The 18,524-nt window shown below is 51.7% G+C and overlaps 2 protein-coding genes across 4 annotated transcripts in view; both read right to left on the reverse strand.

Annotated features, from left to right (window-relative positions):
• ACVR2B (activin A receptor type 2B) overlaps window positions 1–5,768 on the reverse strand; it is a 28,126-nt gene extending 22,358 nt beyond the window's left edge. For 2 of the 3 annotated variants that reach the window (XM_045857126.1, XM_045857125.1), the window contains exon 1: window positions 1,616–1,823. In XM_045857126.1, coding sequence (XP_045713082.1) covers window positions 1,616–1,736 — 121 coding nt within the window. In that variant the 5' untranslated portion in view covers window positions 1,737–1,823. Of the gene's footprint in view, window positions 1–1,615; window positions 1,824–5,515 lie in introns of those variants that run through there. The other variant, XM_045857127.1, reaches the window with a different exon arrangement.
• Window positions 5,769–14,519: 8,751 nt separating this feature from the next.
• XYLB (xylulokinase) overlaps window positions 14,520–18,524 on the reverse strand; it is a 39,975-nt gene continuing 35,970 nt past the window's right edge. The window contains exon 19 of the mRNA XM_045857446.1: window positions 14,520–16,074. Coding sequence (XP_045713402.1) covers window positions 15,997–16,074 — 78 coding nt within the window. The 3' untranslated portion in view covers window positions 14,520–15,996. The remainder of the gene's footprint in view (window positions 16,075–18,524) is intronic.

Here is an 18,524-nt window from a genome sequence, read left to right on the forward strand (position 1 = left end):
AGAAAGCATATAAAGTCAAGGATTCTTAACCCATGGCTGCTAGTCCAGGGCTCTGAGAACTCACTCATGTTTTCAAATTAATGGGGGGGGGGGGGCAGGTGTCAATGACACTTGGACATAGAAAGGCATTGTCCTCGTACCTGAAAACACTGTGCACCACTATACAAGCCAGAAGGCAAAATCGCCCCAGCATCAACACTTGGAGAGAGTCAGCTTCCGAGCCGGCCTCCTGTTTCCATTGGTTCAGGTCTAGGAGGCAAACAGGGGCCTCTCCCCCTCCCTAGATGGACAGACAACAGCTGGTCTGGTCACACCTTCCGAAACGCTCGGCCACAAAACCCGGGAAGCAGCCTCCTCCATCCTCCAAGCCAAGGGCTTGGGTTTCCAGCCGGCCTTCCTTTTCCTTCCCCGGAACTAATTTTAGCCTCCTCGGTTGTCGGAGTAGAACTGAAACGGTGGGCAGAAGAACGTTTGCAAACAAGAGCATGAGCTCACCTCGCAGCACATCTCGCCTCCAGCCCAGAAAGCGGCCCAAGAGAAGACCCGCTGTGCGGCAAGCCAGGCCCCTAGAGAGGGTCCCCGAGGGAGGAGGGACACGCGTCTGCCTGCTGGGGCAGGCTCCCTGTCCAACCCCGGCTCCCAGCAATCACGTGTACGCGAATGAAAACAGCCAGGCAGGGCGGCCAGCCCCCGAGAGTCTGGAACAGGCGGTCGTATGTGCGGAGCGAGGCTGGGGTAACCAGGGGCAAAGCATGTGGCCCAAGGTGGGAAGCCATGATTGATCCTGGGCCATGAGGAGGCTCGGAGGACCCCCGAACGGTCCCAGCCTACACCGTCAGTTGACCTCAAGTACCCAGCACTGTCTCAAGTGAAGGCATCGCCAAGAAACTTACAGAAGAAAGACTCAGAAGAAGGCAGGAGCATCCCTCCCCTCCCATCCCCCCACACACCACCCCCATCGCCACCTAACAACCTGGGCATCCGGAAGCCAGGTGCCTCAAGGGACAAGCGCCTCTCAGGCTGGAAGGGCCTGTGAGTCAGGTGGAGAAAGACAAACCAAAAGGGAAGCACTGAACAAGGGGGTAAGTGTCTATTCTGGAACCAAGAATTAGTGATAGGATGAGAGGGAAGGAATAGAAGATCAAGAATTTTAAGAAGGCAACCAAGTTCCTTTGAAAAGACCCCAAAAGAGGCGGAACTAAGAAGTCTCACCCCCGAGAGCAACCCTTTTAAACAAGCCCTTCGCACCGCAGGGATGCGGAGTACCGGAAGCTGGAGGTTTTAAGACTGCGTTCTTGCACGCTGAGAGTCCAGCCCCATCAGTGCCCAATGCCACCAGCTGTGTCCTGCTCAGGTGGGCGAGGGGCCCCCCAGCAGCCCCAGTTCCTGCCTAGCAGTGCTAGGAGGAGGACGGCGAAGAGTGAAGAACAAACACAGGGCCTGCCAGGCTGCCAAGCCCAGCAAGCAGGCGCCCCTAGGGATCAGCTCCTCCGGCCAGGGCCTCCAGTGCTGGCACCTGCCAGGGGCAGCTCTATCCACACCTCCCCAGGTCCAGGGAGGAACCTGGCCCTGCCCTCCGACTCCCTGCGGCCAGCGTAGAGACCTGTGCCCATACCTTTGAGGGGCGGCTGCCCCCTTGCCCTGGTGTCCCCAGGCTCAGGCTCCGAGCTCCAGGCCCACAGGGGCTGCGCCTCCTCGGGGCGCCACGCAGCCGGCCCGCTCGGGGGAAAGGGCATGCCAGCGGCAGGCTACAAGCCCGGGCGCTCCTCTGGGCACGCACGCACGGCCTCAGCTCCAGCGGCTCCCAGGCCCCAGCAACAGGCCCTTCCTGACATTCTGCGCGTGTGGGAGGGAGAAGAGCCAGTGCAAACCTCAAGGCGCGGGCGGTTGGAGGCGGGTGGGCGGGTGTGGGCGGGCAGGCTGCCCGGCCACCCACAACCACCGCCTCCCTGAAACCCGAACCACTTCTGGGAAAACTCAAGGACGCCAGGATTCTCCTCGGTGGCCAGCGGTACTTCAGAACCGCTCATTTCCAACCAAATTCTCCCACGCTGAGCAGGTTTAGCGCGGCACGAATCTCCTAGGCTTTGAGGAAAAGCCAACTTCCCACTCTGACTGATGGGGTAGGCTGGCAGGAGGCATTGGCCATGAACCGCACCTCCCAAACTGTCTCTTTAAAATCGGGAGAGCAATCTAGATCAAAGGTCCCCAACCTGGGTGATTCTGCACCCCTCTGCCCAGACACTGACATTTTTGGCTGTCATGATGAGAAGTGCTACCAGCATTTATGGGTTGCGGCCAGGGATGCTACTAAACATCCCACAATGCACAAGAGCACATACGCACACCCCGCAAAAATCACCAGCTCCGAACTTGTCAACACTATCGAGGTGGAGAGCCCTGTTCTAGAATGCGGCCCATCCGGCCATGACCCTGCCTGAGAACTGTCTACCCAGTGCCATCCTCCTCAGTATCACCCAGACCAGCTCCCCCCACCCCCCCGCCCAGATCCCAGGCTATGGTAACGGGCCAGAAAATGCAAGCGGGTCCAAACTCTGACAGGATGTCCCCCAGGTCCCCCTTGTCCGATCCTAAGCTCCCAGGCAGGGAGTAAACGCACTGGCACTCAGGGGAGGGCTTCCTGGGGGAGGAGGGGGAGGGGGAGGGGACCGCGGCTGGAACCTGAGCACTGGGCAGAATCTGAACCAGAAGCAGAAGTAAAAGAGAAATCATGTCCAGTGACTAGAACAAAGTCCAAGTAGCAAGGCAGGAAAAAGCCCAGTGCCCCCTGCCCCCAGGATAGGGACCTGCCCCTCAGGACTGGTACGATGGTCAGCCAGCCAGGACGTCAGAGTTCAACCCAGGGGGCCAAAGTTTCCAGGTATCAGCACAAAACAGGGAGTTGCATGTATAATGTGTGCATGTGTGCGTGGGCACACACACACACACACTTATTTGTATTTTCCTGGGGAAAGGGTGTGCATCTTTCATCAGAGTCTCAGAGGAGCCCATGGTACAAAGGACCAAGGTGTAGGATGGGGGCCTCTTCACTGGTGTCCCTGAAAAGGAAGTTCCTTAGGTGAAGTGCCAGGGGCAAGTGCAGGTGCTAACCGGGGAGCTCCGCGCCCAGAAAGAGGCCGAAGATAATACACAAGGCCATGGGGTTCTGGGTCTGGTTTTCACCCAGATGTAGGGCCTGGGAAGATGGGCAAGTGTCTCCCATCGTCCACCTCAAAAAGAGCCTCCAATAGCTGAGGAGGGTGCCTACCCCCCACAAACCGCAGCCTAGTCAGCAAGACTGGGTGGAGTCTGGAGTGCCTACAGGTACAAGGACAGGTAGGGGGCAACACCCTTCCCTGTGGAGGGGCACTAATGGCCTGTGGCTCTACGGTCTGTGTCCCTGACAGCCACCACTAGCCTGGCCTGAGCGTCACTTCACTCACCCACACACACTCTTCCCTCCTGAGGAAATGAACAAGACCTTGCAGTCAGAGACCAGCCAGCCTGAGGGCAGGCTGGGGCAGTCAAGGCCTGAACTTCAATGGGACAAAGAGGAGTCAGGTGGCCCTCCCTGGACAGTGGCTCCTGACATTCCACTCAGAACACTCTCCACTCGGTCCCATGGGCCCTGGTCCGAGCCCCCAGGACTGAGACAGACGTCAGGAGCTCCGGTGGGATTCACAGATGGATCCACCTGGGCACGGGGCAGCTCTGCCCATAGCTCTTCAAAGGCCAGAGCAGTGGCCACCAGAGGACTGACTGATGCAACCACAGGTAACACCCAGAGACCCCCACTTTCCTCCCAGGTCAGGAACGACAAGTCTTTGAATTTCAGTGTAACTCCAGCTGCCCCACCTTGCAGGGCACTACTCAACCCAGGCAGGGGGTACCGGAGGGAAGAGGAGAGAAATGCAGTGCTTGGGGGGGGCGAGGGAGGGCAGGATCCATCCTGCCTTGCCGAATCCGTGAGGAAGGTGAGGACAGGTAAAAAAACACACTGAAAAAATTAGGACAGGGTTTCCAGATCCCAGGAATGTCCAGGAGGATTCTAGGGATAGCCAGGTGAGCTGTGCATGCCTATTAAGTAAGCTTGCCGCCATCCTCCCCTCTACAGGCCAATACCTACCTTTCCTTGGGAAAAAGCATCTCAAAACAGCACTTAAAAGGAATCCGGGCCAAGCAGGCAAAAACGAAATGGCTCCAAAAGAGCCCTGACGTTCCCTTCCAGAGTGCCCAGGTGCCAATGAGGAGGTCTCTATCCTCGGGTCCCTCCATACAAAGCACCAAACCCGACAAAAAGAACCCACTTGCTTTGATGTACACAGCTAAGTCAAGCAACATCTCAAAAGAGGTGAACAGAGTGGGAGAGGGGTGCGATGGAGATCCTGGATTCCCACCCCCGCGGCAGCGCGGGGATCCCAGGCCCGCCCCTGCACTCCCGGCCCCGCCCTTCGCGGGTTTCCCAGACTCCGTGCTGCTGCCACCGAGGGCGGCTAGGGACCCGCGCTGCATGTATAATGGGGGTTGGGAACAAAGGCGCGCAGGACCTGGCGCTCCCGAAGCCGCGCCTCAGAGGCCCCGGCCCCGAGCTTCCCGGAGCTTCCATGCACGACCCCTCACGCTTCCCAGAGCTACATAGAGCCAACAACCAGAGTGTGGAGCCGCTCCCTGGGTGCACACCCAATTTGGGCGAGCCCCAGAAACCCTGAGAGAGTGAAATCAGTTGTCCGGTTTTAGGGGAAAAAGTGCCTCCCCCGTAGAACTCCGCATATATACACCCGCACACTCTCAACCACACGCGCACGAGCCAAACACTAGCTTCGCGGGTCATCTACCCCCGCCACGTGCTTCCTGGAGTCCAGAAGGAAGAGGGACCTGTTGGTTTTCCTTCGCGTCCCACCTGCCCTCCCAGGCGCCCAAAACAAAGTGGTCCCGCGGGTGGCTGCATCTCGTGCCGTGGGGTCTGCGGTAGGGAAAGCGGGTGAAGGTAGGAAAGGTGCTCCTACCCACCCACCTTGCGCGGAACATGACACAGACTCTTGTGGGATGGGGTGCAGAGAACTCGGAGCTGAAAAAAGCAACCCACTCCGCTACACCTAGTGGCTCTCAGAGTCGCATAGCCCTCCCCACAACGGCTATTGCACCTACAAGCCCGCCACCCCGGATTAGATCTGCCCGCCCCACTTGGCCACCTTCCCCACGCCCTGGTTTTCCTCTCACTTTCCTTGGGTTCCCCGCGCCCGTGTAGTCTGACCCCCGACCCAGGGACTCTGGGTCCCGGCCCTCATCGTGGGGTCTCCACCGTTACCCGGAACCACACAGACATCATCATCCCCCTAAGACCAGCTAACGGGACGCCGGGCGCGCCCCCAGTCCCGGCCCCGGGAGGTGCGAGCTGGGTGCAGGTGGTGCGGCAAGGAGGCCGCGGGTCCGCCCTTTGTTGGTAAACACCGCGCGCCGCCGAGGTCGGCCCCGCACGCCCTCCCCGCACCCCCCACGCCGCGCCCGTCCTTACCCGCGCAGAGCGATCCCCAGAGGAGGGCGAGGGCCGCCCAGGGCGCCGTCATGTTCCGCGGCGCCGCCCCGCGGACACCCGGAGCCTGTGGGCAGGGCCGCGCGGCGCTCCCAGAGCGCGCAGGGCCCGCGGCTGCCGCGCTCTCCTTCCCGCTCCTCCCTTCGGTCTCGTTTCCCGCGCGCTTCCTGCGCCTTCGTCCCTGGGCAGCGTGCGGGCTCCAAGGGCCGGGTGGAGGGGCCGGGCTCAGGGCCGCTGCGCGCGGCACAGGCTGCGGCCCGGGCTCCGGGGAGACTCGGGGGCCGGGGGGCGGCGGCAGGGCGCAGGCCAGGGAGCACCCGACTCGGGCATAGCGCGGCGGGGCTGGGCCCGGGCCCCGGGCGCAGGGGCCGAGTCCGGAGGGGCCATGAACGGGGGAGGGGTGGGGGGGAGGGGAGCTGAACCGAGTCCAAAATGGCTCCTGAGCCACGGCCACGGAGACGAGCCAGCGGGGAAACCCGGATGTTGGATACAAAGAGGAGGCGAGCGGGCCTGGGAGGGGGAGGGGAGGCGGGCCCTCCGGCCGCGTGGTCCGCGCCCCCCTTAGGGGCGGGGCCCCGGAGAAACAACAACAAGGAGGCCCCACCTCCAGCCTGCGTGCTCCCAGAGAAAGCGAAGGGACCTCCAGAGGAGCGCGATGCACGGATCGCTTACAGAGGTGTCGAAGTTGGGCCCGGGACCACTTCGCCCAGAACCGCTGGACCCCGTGGCCACCAAACCCGGAATTCTTGCTCCGGGGCCCTGGAGCCCGTGATCCCGAAGGCTTGCTGCTCTGAGACCCCTGAGTGGGTGGACAGCTCCTGAACTCTGTCCTGACTACCCCACTGGCCTCGATTACCCCTCTGTGAAGGGAGGGTCCGGTGAACCATAGGAGAGTCGTGCAAACAGGCAGAAAAAGGTTGTCTTCTCTAAAATGACAGGTGGACCCCCATGTCCACACCTCCAGCCTCTGCTCCCAGCCCCGACACACACATAAGGGCACAGCTGGGGATCCTGAAGTTGGACCCGTGCACGGGGACCCGGGAGGGAAGGCGCGGAGCCTCGCCCCGCGGAGCAGAAGCGCAGAAGCAGAGGGAGAAGAGACTTCGCAACTTGTTTCCCATCCGTAACTGCAAATGGTCCTCGGCGCTCACACCCCACCCCCACGCTTCTCTCCGCACCATTGAAACGGTTCTCAATTGCCCCCACTGCCCGCAGTTAAATATCTCGTCTCCCAAACGGGCCTCCCTTGCCCTCTTCACCTCCCCCAAGTTCTTTCTTGGGGGCGGCTGTATTCCTTCTCGGATTCCACCCTCCGTCGTATCACACAACCAGAAGTTGGGGGGGTCCCGAGGTAGCTCCCAGCTATAGAGGGGAAGCCCGTCGCAGCTCAGGGAAGGGGTGCAGGATCCTTGGGTACAGAAATTGTGCTCCCTCCTCCTGACTTGTCACAGTCTCTGTTAGGGCAGGAGCAGGACAAAAACAGCCAGGACGAAGGCGGTGCCTGGAAGTCGGAGTTATCTCGCTTCTCTGATCTTCGATTTCCTTATACAGAGAGCGAACAGGTTAGACTCCTTCCGTGCTTTGCATTTTTTACATAGCCGAAACCTTATTTAAACAAAATGTTATGGAAAAGTCCACCACATAGGTCCTGGACCTGTGGCTCACTTGGTTAGAGCATCTACCCAATACGCGAAGGTTGCGGGTTGGATCCCGGGTCAGAGTGCACACAAGAGTCAACCAATGAATGCATCAATAAGAGGAACAACACACTGATGTCCCTCTTTCTCCCTTCCTCTCTCTAAAATAAATCAGTCTTTTAAAATGTACCTCCTATCACGTTACTCCTTATTTAAAATCTTTCCTGTTAGGATAGCTAACGAAGCTCTATAGAATCGGCCCCTCTCCTCTCCCACCTCACCATTATCAGCTAGAGCAGAGGTCCCCAACCACCGCCCTCGCCCCAGCCCCGCCCCTTACCTGTTAGGAACCAGGGCAGCAGCGAAGTTCGCTGGACCTTCTCCTCCTGTCGCCCCGCCCCCTCCATCCTTCTACCTCGGCTGGGGAGCTAATCTCACCTGAGCTCTGCCTCCTGTCTCCTCCACCCACCTCCGTCTCCTGTGAAACCCGGCCCCGGTGCCAAAGGGGTTGGGGACCGCTAAGCCAGAGCACCCCGTGCTGCTTTCTATTCTCAGACGCATCAAAGGAGTTTCTCCCTTAGAGCCCCCACGATCGCCACAGCCGCTGCTGGAAAACTCTTGTCTGCTTGGAGGGTGGAAGTGACGATCTTATGCAATCTAGTTAAAGAAGCGATATACCATCACCTTTGTCGTATCCTATTTATTACAAGCCAGTCCCAGCTACTGCTCGCACTCGACAGGGAATTCCGCAAGGATGTGATTACCAGGAGGCAGGGGATCGTCGCAGGCCACATGGCGAGCGGCATCCCAGCCCGCTGAGCTCCAGGCTCCTGGTTTCACAGATGACACCTTCCACTAAGCGCCGCTCTCCTTGAACACCGCTCAGGAGGGCACTGGGAAACGCGCCTTCTGAGCAACATCCTCAGCCTGCTTCCTGCCCTTAGGAAGTTGGGGGCCCCGAGTCGGGGGCCCAGAGTCTTTTTACGTACGTTTTGCCCCTTTTTATATATTGGGGTTGCTCTCATTAGTATAGCTCCCCAAAATGATCTGTGGATTTTGTGATTTGAACTCACTCTGCACACCGTAATTATTTTTGAGATCTCTCTCTCTCTCTCTCTCTCTCTCTCCCCCTCCCTAATCCCTGACACTTTAGGTATAAAAGGATGGGGTGGGGGCGGGGGAAGAAACTTAAGATTCTTGAAAGTTGTTTTAAACAGCTGGAAAGGTTCTATTGACTCTCTCAGAGGATCTTAGCAAAGTATCTTTCAGGCTTTGCTTTTTACAGCCATATCTTACATTTGATCATCTTTTATTGGCTTAAAGGGATGAAGATGCGCTATTTTTTTCACCCTAACATCTTTATAGTCCCTCTAAATTCTACTTGAAATCTGGCTAGTTCTTTTCGGAGTAATAATGAGCTGACATGTTCAACATTCTGCCTAGAAATTTATTTTCCCGAGACCAGATGTTCAGTTGTACACTTTGTTTTCCAAGTCACCACAGGTACTCGGTTTCCTTGCATTTTTCAGCCACCTGTAATTATTTTCTCACCAATTTTCTTGTCTGCACCCACAGCCTAGTTTCAATGTCATATTTATGAGGGTTTTCGGAAGGGGGGCGTTGGCTTTGGCACCAATTTCTATATCAGTTACCTATTGCCGTGTGATAAATCACTTTAAATCTCCATGTTTTAAAATGATACTTATTTAGCTCATGAATCTTTAGGCTGATTTATTTTCTTATTGATTGATATTTAGAGAGAGAGAGGCACAGAGAAATATTGACTTGTTGTTCCACTTCATTATGCATTCATTGGTTGATTCTTTATGTGCCCCGACCAGGGATTGTCTCGGGACGATGCTTTAATCAACTGAGCTGCTAGGCCAAGGCCACACAGGCTGGTGATTCAGAGTGGGCTTGGCTGGGCAGTTCTTCTAGGCACATCTGGACTCACTCACATGTTGTCTGGGGCAGTCGGTCACCCTGTGGTTGATCCAGGATGGATTTGGTCAGGCTAGCTTAGGCACAACATTTTCATGAAAAAGGCAGAGAGTGAAGTGAGAGCAATCCCAACTACATACGGGCTTTTTGAAGCCCAGTTTATGGCATATTTGTAAGAATCCCACTGGCCAAACTCACAGAGCAGAGCCAAGTCAGAGAGGGGAAAGCTCAACAAAATTCCATGGCAAGATACATGGATATAGAGATAAGTGAAGAACTGGGCATTATGCAATCTAGTAGAGAGATCAATGTTATATTCGCTTCCTAAAAGTAATCCAGAACTTCCAGCCAAGATGGCGGCACAGGTAAACATGGCTCACCCCCTCAATCACATGAAAATTACGACTACACTACAGAGAACCACCACTATTCAGAACCATCAGAAATTGAGCTGACTGGAAATCCTACAACTATGGAATTAAAGAAGAAGCCACATTTATCTGCCTCTCCTGTGCAAACAACATCACTGGATAACTGGATAGGGGTTGTCTGACAAACCAAATGGTTGAGGCTGTAACATTCCTTAGGTGGTATATCTTCATTGCATATTGTAGCTTTTAACATTATAATGTTGCTCTGACCAGCGTGGATTGGGCATCCTCTCGCAAAGCAAGAGGGGTCACTGGTTTGATTCCCGGTCAGGGCGTGTGCCTGGGTTGCAGTCCAGGTCCCCAATTGGGGGTGTGTGAGGCAATTGATTGATGTTCCTCTTCCTGTCTTTCTCCCTCCTTTCCTCTCTAAAATCTTTTTTAAAAACTTAAAAAAATGCATTATCATGTCCTTTGTCGTGTCTATTTTTTTCCCCTGAATTCTACCTTGTCAGATATTGATATTGTTGTAATCTTTGCATTTTATAATTTGTATTTGCCAGGTACATTGTTGCCCTTTTGGATCACTTGTTTTAGGCATGTTTCTTGTAAATAATGGACAATAAGATACTGGTGTGTGAGCCCACCAGTATCCCAATTTTATTGGGAGTCCTTCCATTTTCTAATTTGATTCCTATGCTCTTGTCCTTGTTGTCTGCTGCATGTATGGTGCTACGTTTAGTGTGTGTTTTCCACTATATGATCTAATGCCTTTATTATTGTTTGTGTGGGCATTAAGGGAGATGTCTATTTTTATCCTAGTGATTACTTTCACACTATCCTACTATCTTCATATATTGCTTTTGTCTCCCTTTTTCCTTATTGAAGCCTCAACTATTCGGTCTGTCAACTTTAAATATTGATTCACACATACTGCCTTTGCCAGCTTTACACTCTCCTCTTCCTCTCTCCCTTCTTTTTCACTTATTTAGTTGTCTTTCTTCTACCTCGTCAAAGCATATACCACTTGATATTATTCTTCCACCCTTATTCCCACTTTCATTGTGGCCTTGGATCCAAAATTAAAGATATTCAATACTCTCTGCCAGTTCTTTTGCTTCAGTTCCTCCAACCAATCACCTCCTAGTTGGATGAATCTTGTCCTTTAGTAGAAACCTAAGGAGTTCTTTCCTGAGCTCTTGAATGATTAAAACTTTTTAAAAAATAATATATTCAAGACTTCCAGCCAAGATGGAGGCATAGGTAGACACACTGTGCCTCCTCGCACAACCAAAAGGAGAACAACAATTTAAAAACAAAACAAAACAAAACAAAAAAACAACCAGAGCTGACAGAAAATCTAACTGTATAGAAGTCTGACAACCAAGGAGTTAAAGAAGAAACATCCATCCAGACCTGTAGGGGGGGTGGAGACAGGCAGCCGAGCAGAGAGGACTCGTGGCCAGGCGGTGGCTGGTGGAATGGGAGGTCCCACATTCAGGAGCAGATAAACCAGGAGGAACACCTGGGCAGCGAGACAGGCCTCGCAACCTGGGGTCCCACTGCAGGGAAATAAAGCCTCAAACCACTGATTGAAAACACCTGTGGGGGTTGAGGCGGCAGAAGAAATTCCCAGCCTCACAGGAGAGTTTGTTGGAGAAACCCGCAGGGTCCTAGAATGTACACAAGCCCACCCACCTGGGAATCAGCACCAGAAGGGCCCATTTGCTTGTGGGTAGCGGGGAACATGACTGAATCCAGCAGAGAAAGGAGTAGGCGCCTTTGTTCCCTCTCGGACCCCTCCCCCACATACAGCATCACAACCCAGTGACGTGGGTTGCCCCGCCCTGGTGAATACCTAAGGCGTGGGTGGGTTGCTCCGCCCCTCACTATGTAGCAAGCGTGACAAGACAAAAAAAGATGGCTGCAATTGGAAGAACAGATCAAAGCTCCAGAAAAATACAACTAAGCAATGAAGAGATAGCCAACCTATCAGATGCACAGTTCAAAACACTGGTAATCATGATGCTCACAGGATTGGTTGAATTTGGTTGCAAATTAGATGAAAAAAATGAAGGCAATGCAGAGTGAAATAAAGGAAAATGTACAGGGAACCAACAGTAACGGGAAGGAAACCGGGACTCAAATCAACGGTGTGGACCAGGAGGAAGAAAGAAACATTCAACCAAAACAGAATGAAGAAACAAGAATTCAAGAAAATGAGGGGAGGCTTAGGAACCTCCAGGACATCCTTAAACATTCCAACATCCAAATTATAGGGGTGCCAGAAGGAGAAGAGGAAGAGCAAGAAATTGAAAACTTATTTGAAAAAATAATGAAGAAGAACTTCCCCAATCTGGCAAAGGAAATAGACTTCCAGGAAGTCCAGGAAGCTCAGAGAGTCCCAAAGAAGCTGAACCCAGGGAGGAACACACCAAGGCACATCATAATTACATTACCCAAGATTAAAAATAAGGAGAGAATCTTGAAACAGCAAGACAAAAGAAGACAGTTATCTACAAAGGAGTTCCCATCAGACTGTCAGCTGATTTCTCAAGAGAGATCTTGCAGGCAAGAAAGGGCTGGAAAGAAGTATTCCAAGTCATGAAAGGCAAGGACCTATATCCAAGATTACTCTATCCAGCAAAGCTTTTATTTAGAATGGAAAGGCAGATAAAGTGCTTCTCAGATACGGTCAAGTTAAAGGAGTTCATCATCACCAAGCCCTTATTATATGAGACGTTAAAGGGATTTATCTAAGAAAAAGAAGATAAAAAATATGAACAGTAAAATGACAGCAAACTCAACAGTTATTAACCACAACTAAAACAAAAGCAAATTAAGCAAACAACTAGGACAGGGACAGAATCACAGAAATGGAGATCACATGGAGAGTTATCAACAGGGGAGGGGGAGGGAGGGGGGAAAAGATACAGAGAGTAAGTAGCATAGATGGTAGGTAGAAAACAGACAGGGGGAGGCAAGGATAGTATAGGAAATGTAGAAGCCAAAGAACTTACATGTATGACCCGTAGACATGAACTAAAGGGGGGGAATGTGGGTGGGAGGGGGTGTGCAGGGCAGAGAGAACTAAAGGGGGGTGGGAATGGGACAACTGTTATAGCACAATCAATAAAATATATTTTAAAAAACTTTAAAATATGTATTCTTGATACGTGGACAGCTTAGATGGATACTAAAAACCTACTTCACATTTTTTGTCTCCAAGTTTCTTGAAAATGTTGCTCCACTGCAACTTGCTCTGTGAGAAGTCCTATACCAGCCTGACTTTTCCTCGTAAGAGTCTAGGTCCCTTGGCCTAGAGAGTGCCCTGCCCCGTGCCCCCCCCCCACCCCCCGCTTGCCTTTATAGCTGGCTAAGATATTTCTTAGCTGGTCGTCCTGGGACAATTTTCCAAGTAACATGTTAGGCCCTTTTAAGATACAGATTCAGGTCTTCTTTTGTGTTCAGAAATTTGTCTTGGGGCATAGTTATAAATATTAACGCTGTCCCACTGTCTTACCTTTTGGCTTCAGGATTCTTCCTGTTAGTCTTTCTTTGCCTGTCTTTTTATCTATCATTTTTTTCTGGGCTTTTTAAGCTCTTCCTGTATATTATTTTTGCTGAGTTTTTGTTTTTCACTCCTTTTCTCTATATGCTTTACTGTACTTGTGGTTATTTAGTATTTTCCCTCAAGTTATGTTGTAATTCAGGCTCCAAAACTATGATGACTTTACCTTTTTTGTTCAGTCTTTCCCAAGTTTGATCCGTTCTCTTTTCCCATATGTCCGTTGCTTTTCATTTTTCTTCTGAGTTTTTGAATTCCCGATCGGTGGTAGTTTTTCACATCCACAATTATGTTTTAAACTTTATTTTAAAACTCATGTTCGACAGTTGTTTCCATTTACTGACTTTGTTCCTTTCTACTGTGGAGTAGTTCACCAACTTGAAAACTTGAGATTCTCATTGTTTTCTTCCTGTGTTTCGATAGATGGTGAGTTCCTTTTTCTATTTATGTTTGCACACTTCCACTAACGGGCAGCTCTACAGGGGCAGAAGTAAAATGGGGAATGAAGAGTGGCTGTCTACCTCTTGGTCCAAGAGAGCTCTGTTGGTTGATAATACAAAATTACATCTTCAGCTTCTTGCTTCCTTGTTTTCCCATCACCCACCAAGCCTGCAAGGGGTACCACTCCATTTCAAGATGACTTCCTCTCTCCTAGAAGTGATGCCTCTGGTCCCATTCATTTTTCTCAACCCCTTCCTTTTGACAGTGCACCAGGCACTGCTCTGATCCACCAGACCTCAGACCTGTTTGCAGTATTTTCCACTCTGGGTGAGACCACAAGCAGTGTGGTTTAACTGAAGTGCTAACTTAAGCCCATGGAAGAAAATAAATCTAGAGAATTTTGCAGGAGGCAGGTCCGAGAGGACTTTCTATGGAGGTTTTGCAATCATCTGAGCAAGAAACAAAGGAATGTAAAGTAAACAGCAAGAATGGAGGGAAGGGAACTGCTTCAGGAGTTACCAAAGAGATGCCAAAGGAATAACCAGTATCGCTTGGTGACTAGATATTTCTGGAAAGAGGGAGGATATAAGTGTTAGGCTTTGATTCCTGAATGAATGGATGGATGGTGTTGCCAATTCACTGAAACAAGAACTCTGGAGGCGAAGGTTTGGGGAGAAAGAGGAAGGGAAGACAGGTGGAGGCTGGAGAGAATGCTGGAAGACTCCAAGGAGAGTGCTGGCTGGAAACAAGACATCTCAGTATTACTGGTGTACGAGTATTGAATGCTGAAGCCGGAGAACACATGAAGTTGTCCGATGAGACAGCAAACCATGGGAGGGAAAGGTAGATGAGAACAGAGGTCTGGGGCCCAGCAATAATTCTGTGAAGAAAGAATGAATGAGAGATTAGGAGAGCAGGAGAAAAGTTGGGGAGAATGGCTATCGAAAGGAAGTATCGTACTGACACTAAAAATAAAAACCTACTTGCTGTTAGAGGATGCTTGGGAATTAGCTAATTATTTTGAAAACTGGTGGAGGAAAGAATCTATTTATTCTGCCTCTCCTGGGGAAACAGTACCACTGGGTAACTGGATCGGGGATGTTTGGTGTAGAGAAGAATGCCAGCCAATAAATGAGGAGGGATAACAAAACTGTCTCCCTAGTGAACTCATGGAGCTAGGTAGAAACATCACAGAAAGGAGAGAAAACCAGACGCAGTGTGCCTCCTGATGGAGGAATACAACGCCAACTAAAAGTAGTCTTACATAAAAAAGAAAATAATCACATATGCATCCGATCAAGCCTCTAGGTCAGTGATGATCAACCAGGGGCAACTTGGCTCCCCCACCCCCACCAGGGGATATCTGGCCATGCCTGGAGACATTTCTGATTGTCACGACTTGGGGGAGGGGGTGATAATGGCATCTAGTGGGTAGAGGCCAGTGATACTGCTAAACATCCTCTGGTGGGCGGGGCAGCCCCCACAACAAAGCATCATCCAGCCCAAAATGTCCATAGTGCTGAGGCTGGGTAACCCTGTATTAGATCCAACCACCAATTCACAGGAAACGCAGACAATGGAGAACATGGTAAGGACACTGCAGGGATGGAATCACCAAAATCCAGAGTTGGGAAATTCTCAGGGGTTTTTTTTTCCAGCAAGAGAATTGCAAGGGGGTATGGGGGTGGGGTGGGGGTGGGGCTCAGGGAGGGGGAGAGAATAAACTGTGCCGCCTGGGCCTCCGAGTGTTCTCTTGTGCCTGGGAGTCAGGCAGCCTGTGGGCAGAACTGAAGCACAATCACCAGGCACCTCGTGTTTGGGGCAGGAGGTGGTGAGTTACACCAGGTGGGCAGGGGAGGGAGGAGAGATCGAGGAGGGAGAAGGAACAGATGCTGAAAGAAGGGTAAGAGCATAAGGGAGGGCTGGGCATGGGGAAGACAGGCCGGGAAACTGGGCATCACTTCAGATGGGTGAAATGAGGAGGGAGGTAGCAGCAGGGAGGGTCAGGGTTGGGGGACAGGATGGACAGGGCCTGGGGGGGTGGGGGGTGGCTGTGGGTTAGGGCCTGGGGGAGAGTGGCCAGAGAGTCAGGACCGGAGGAGAGGGTAGGCTGAGGTCAGAGTATGTGGGACAGCTTTGTCTCCCCTATGCTATCGATTCAGGTTCCTGGATTAGCTTCCCTTCTCCCTTGAAAAGCAAAACAGGCACAATTTTTATTGGCGATGTCCCAGAATCAGTGCTATCCTGCCTCCTGAAATAAAGACAAGAGAAGAGATGCTTCCCTGTCCCGAGCACAAGGACACAGGGACACAAGCAGCCCATTTATGCTCAGGAAGATGTGCTAAGGCAGGCTTCCAGGGAATCCGGGACAGGCTGGAGGACCTCGGAATCGGGTGGCAGGTTCCCAGAACTGGGCGGAGGATCCCCGCTGTGTCCAGGGCCACATCTCCACGAGGGATCAGCAAGTCTGGGCAGGCAGGGTCAGCGGGCCTCCTGGGCCTGCAGAACTCACTCCAGAAGCCCCCGGGACTGGGACAGGATTCTCTGCTCGAGCTGGGCATACCTCGGGAGGAGGGCAGCATAGACCTGCATGGGCAGAAAGGGCACTTTAGAGCAGGGCGGGGTGGTGCAGCTTCCCTCCCTCTGCAACTTGCAATTTGAAATCTTTTCATCCCATTTACTCGCAATTAAGTTTTTTTTTTTGCTGGGCAATAGAAAGGAAGCGTCAACTCAGAAAAAAAAAAACAAAACAGGAAATGCTATTACTTCTCAAACCTATAGTTTAAGATTTTTTAAAAATGTAAAGTATGACAAGAAGCCAATTTTTGTTACCAATTCTATCAAATGAAGAAAAACAAACCTGGTGAAGAGACATGGTCAAGGCTGTCTTATGGCACAAGTGGTGGAAGTTGCTGGTGCAGCTATTTTGGGAATCGACTTGATTTGACATCAGTATTAAGGAGCCTGAGAATGCCCATAGCCTTTGACCCAGGGATTCTACTTCTGCAAAGCTGCCCTAAGGAAGGAATCCTAAATAGAGGGTGCCAGGCCCACCAAAGGTGGCCTTCTGAGGCACCACAAAACGTTCAGACTCGTAAGACTACCATGGGTCTCCGGAGCATACACTGGAGACAATACCTGTCAGCGCGGCGGCTGCAGGTGCTCGTCTTCAATGGGGCACCATAGAGTGGGCCGCACAGCAGTTCCCACGGGTGTCCGGAAAAGGGTCTCTTTGCCTCCCCGCCTTCTCCCTTCCTTGCCCCCCAGGTTACAGCTCAGGTGCAAGGAGATGAAATCCACACTGAACCGTAGGGAGGGGGCAAGAACCACCCTGGCTCTGAAGCCCCGTGTCCCACAGGGGTATCTCTTCTAACCCCCGGGAGTTACATGCCCGGGAGAAGTCACTGCACTCAGGAAAGCCCTGAGTACGACTCCCCAACAGGTATTAATGGTTTTCCCATGTCAGATGCAATTTCCCAATCAAAGGCCATTTTTTACATAAGCGGTGTTGCCTAGGAACACTGTTGACTTTCCATTTTATTAAGTTGCGAAGGAAACAGAGCCACAAAGTTAACAGAATAAAAAAAGGGTTTGTTAACCCTTTGCCCACATACACTGGATTATAATCATTGAAAAATGAGAAGCAACTTCTAAGACCCAGAAAATGCTCAGAGTAAGTATGGCTCATTAGCCAGAGAGGATGTTATACGGTCATTAAAAATAATGTGTGTGCATTTTTAAGAATGTGAATGCTTATGGGGGGATATGGAAGTTTTAAAATGGGCTACAAAATTATATAGAGAATGTGCTGTCTAATAAACTCAAATAAAAAAACCAAAAAGGGAAAACAGACCACAGGGAAATGCAACCCCACATGCTTACCCTTCATTCATTTTTTTAAAGCTCTTTTTCTTTTCCCTGCGGCTCTAAGAGCCTTGCCTGAGAAACACTGGTGCACTTCAGGTGAGCAGGTGTTGTCTTAGGGCCAAAGGACCCGGATTTTCTCGGGACTCACAAACACCGCTAGTTCACGCCAATCCCACTCCTTGTTGACATGGCTTAATTAACTCCACCGTGAAGTACTTCAGTAACTGATTATGCAATAAGGACCTACTCTTGGGGCAGCTAGAGCAGCTCTGTCTGTGAACGCAGAGAGAGTAAGGAGGCCCTGATTTCCTCTCCAAGGAAGAAACGGCAACATTCGGCTGAGCCCAGAGAGAAGACACTGTTGCTGTTCCGAATTTCCTCTTGAGCACAGCACTGCGGGAAGTGCCACAGAGAGGAAACAGGACGTCACCCCGCTCTCGAGGAATGTACAGTCCAGTTCTCGAACAGGTCACTTACACCAACAATCACAGACCTGTCCTGCTTGCAACCTGGTGTTTGGGATTCTGAGGTTACCCTTGGGTTTCATGGTAAAGAGTTCCTTGAGCTATTAGTGACGGGCCACGGGCAAGCCAGGGAGGGTGGCGGTGCCCACCTTGAGGATTTGCTGCCTGTAATGAGGCAGGTGCAGCTGTTTGCCTCCCCAAATACCTTCTTTCCTTGCTGGCCTCCTTCTAGACAGGATGAAAGAGCCAGACGCTGCCCCCAGCCTTTCTTACAACCGAGGCTGACTGTAGGACCCAGCGGCAGTCTTTTGGGGGAACTGAGGGGAACAGACCACTATGTCTTAGTAAGTGTGTGGGGAGAGACTCTGTGCCCCATGAATGCAGTTGTCGGGGGAACATGACGTTTGGAGCAGCTGCAGACACCCTGCAACCACCTGAAACATGCCTAGGGCTGCAGGGTCCAGTACAGTAACCACAGCCACGTGTGCCTCTGAGCACCTGACATGTAACCGGTGTTCCGAGTACACACCAGATTCCAAAAGCTCCAGACAAAAGGGAAGCGAAATATCACATTAGCACTTTTTCTTAATGATGACATGTTGAAATGACAGTATTTCGGATATACTGGATTACATAAAATATTATGAAAAGTATTCATTTATTTCTTTTTTACTTTTTTTTAAAAAATGAGACGACTAGAAAATT

The sequence above is a fragment of the Phyllostomus hastatus genome, unplaced genomic scaffold (assembly GCF_019186645.2).
Source record: "Phyllostomus hastatus isolate PE091 unplaced genomic scaffold, TTU_PhHast_1.1 phas_scaffold_129, whole genome shotgun sequence".
Classification (NCBI taxonomy): Eukaryota; Metazoa; Chordata; class Mammalia; order Chiroptera; family Phyllostomidae; genus Phyllostomus; species Phyllostomus hastatus.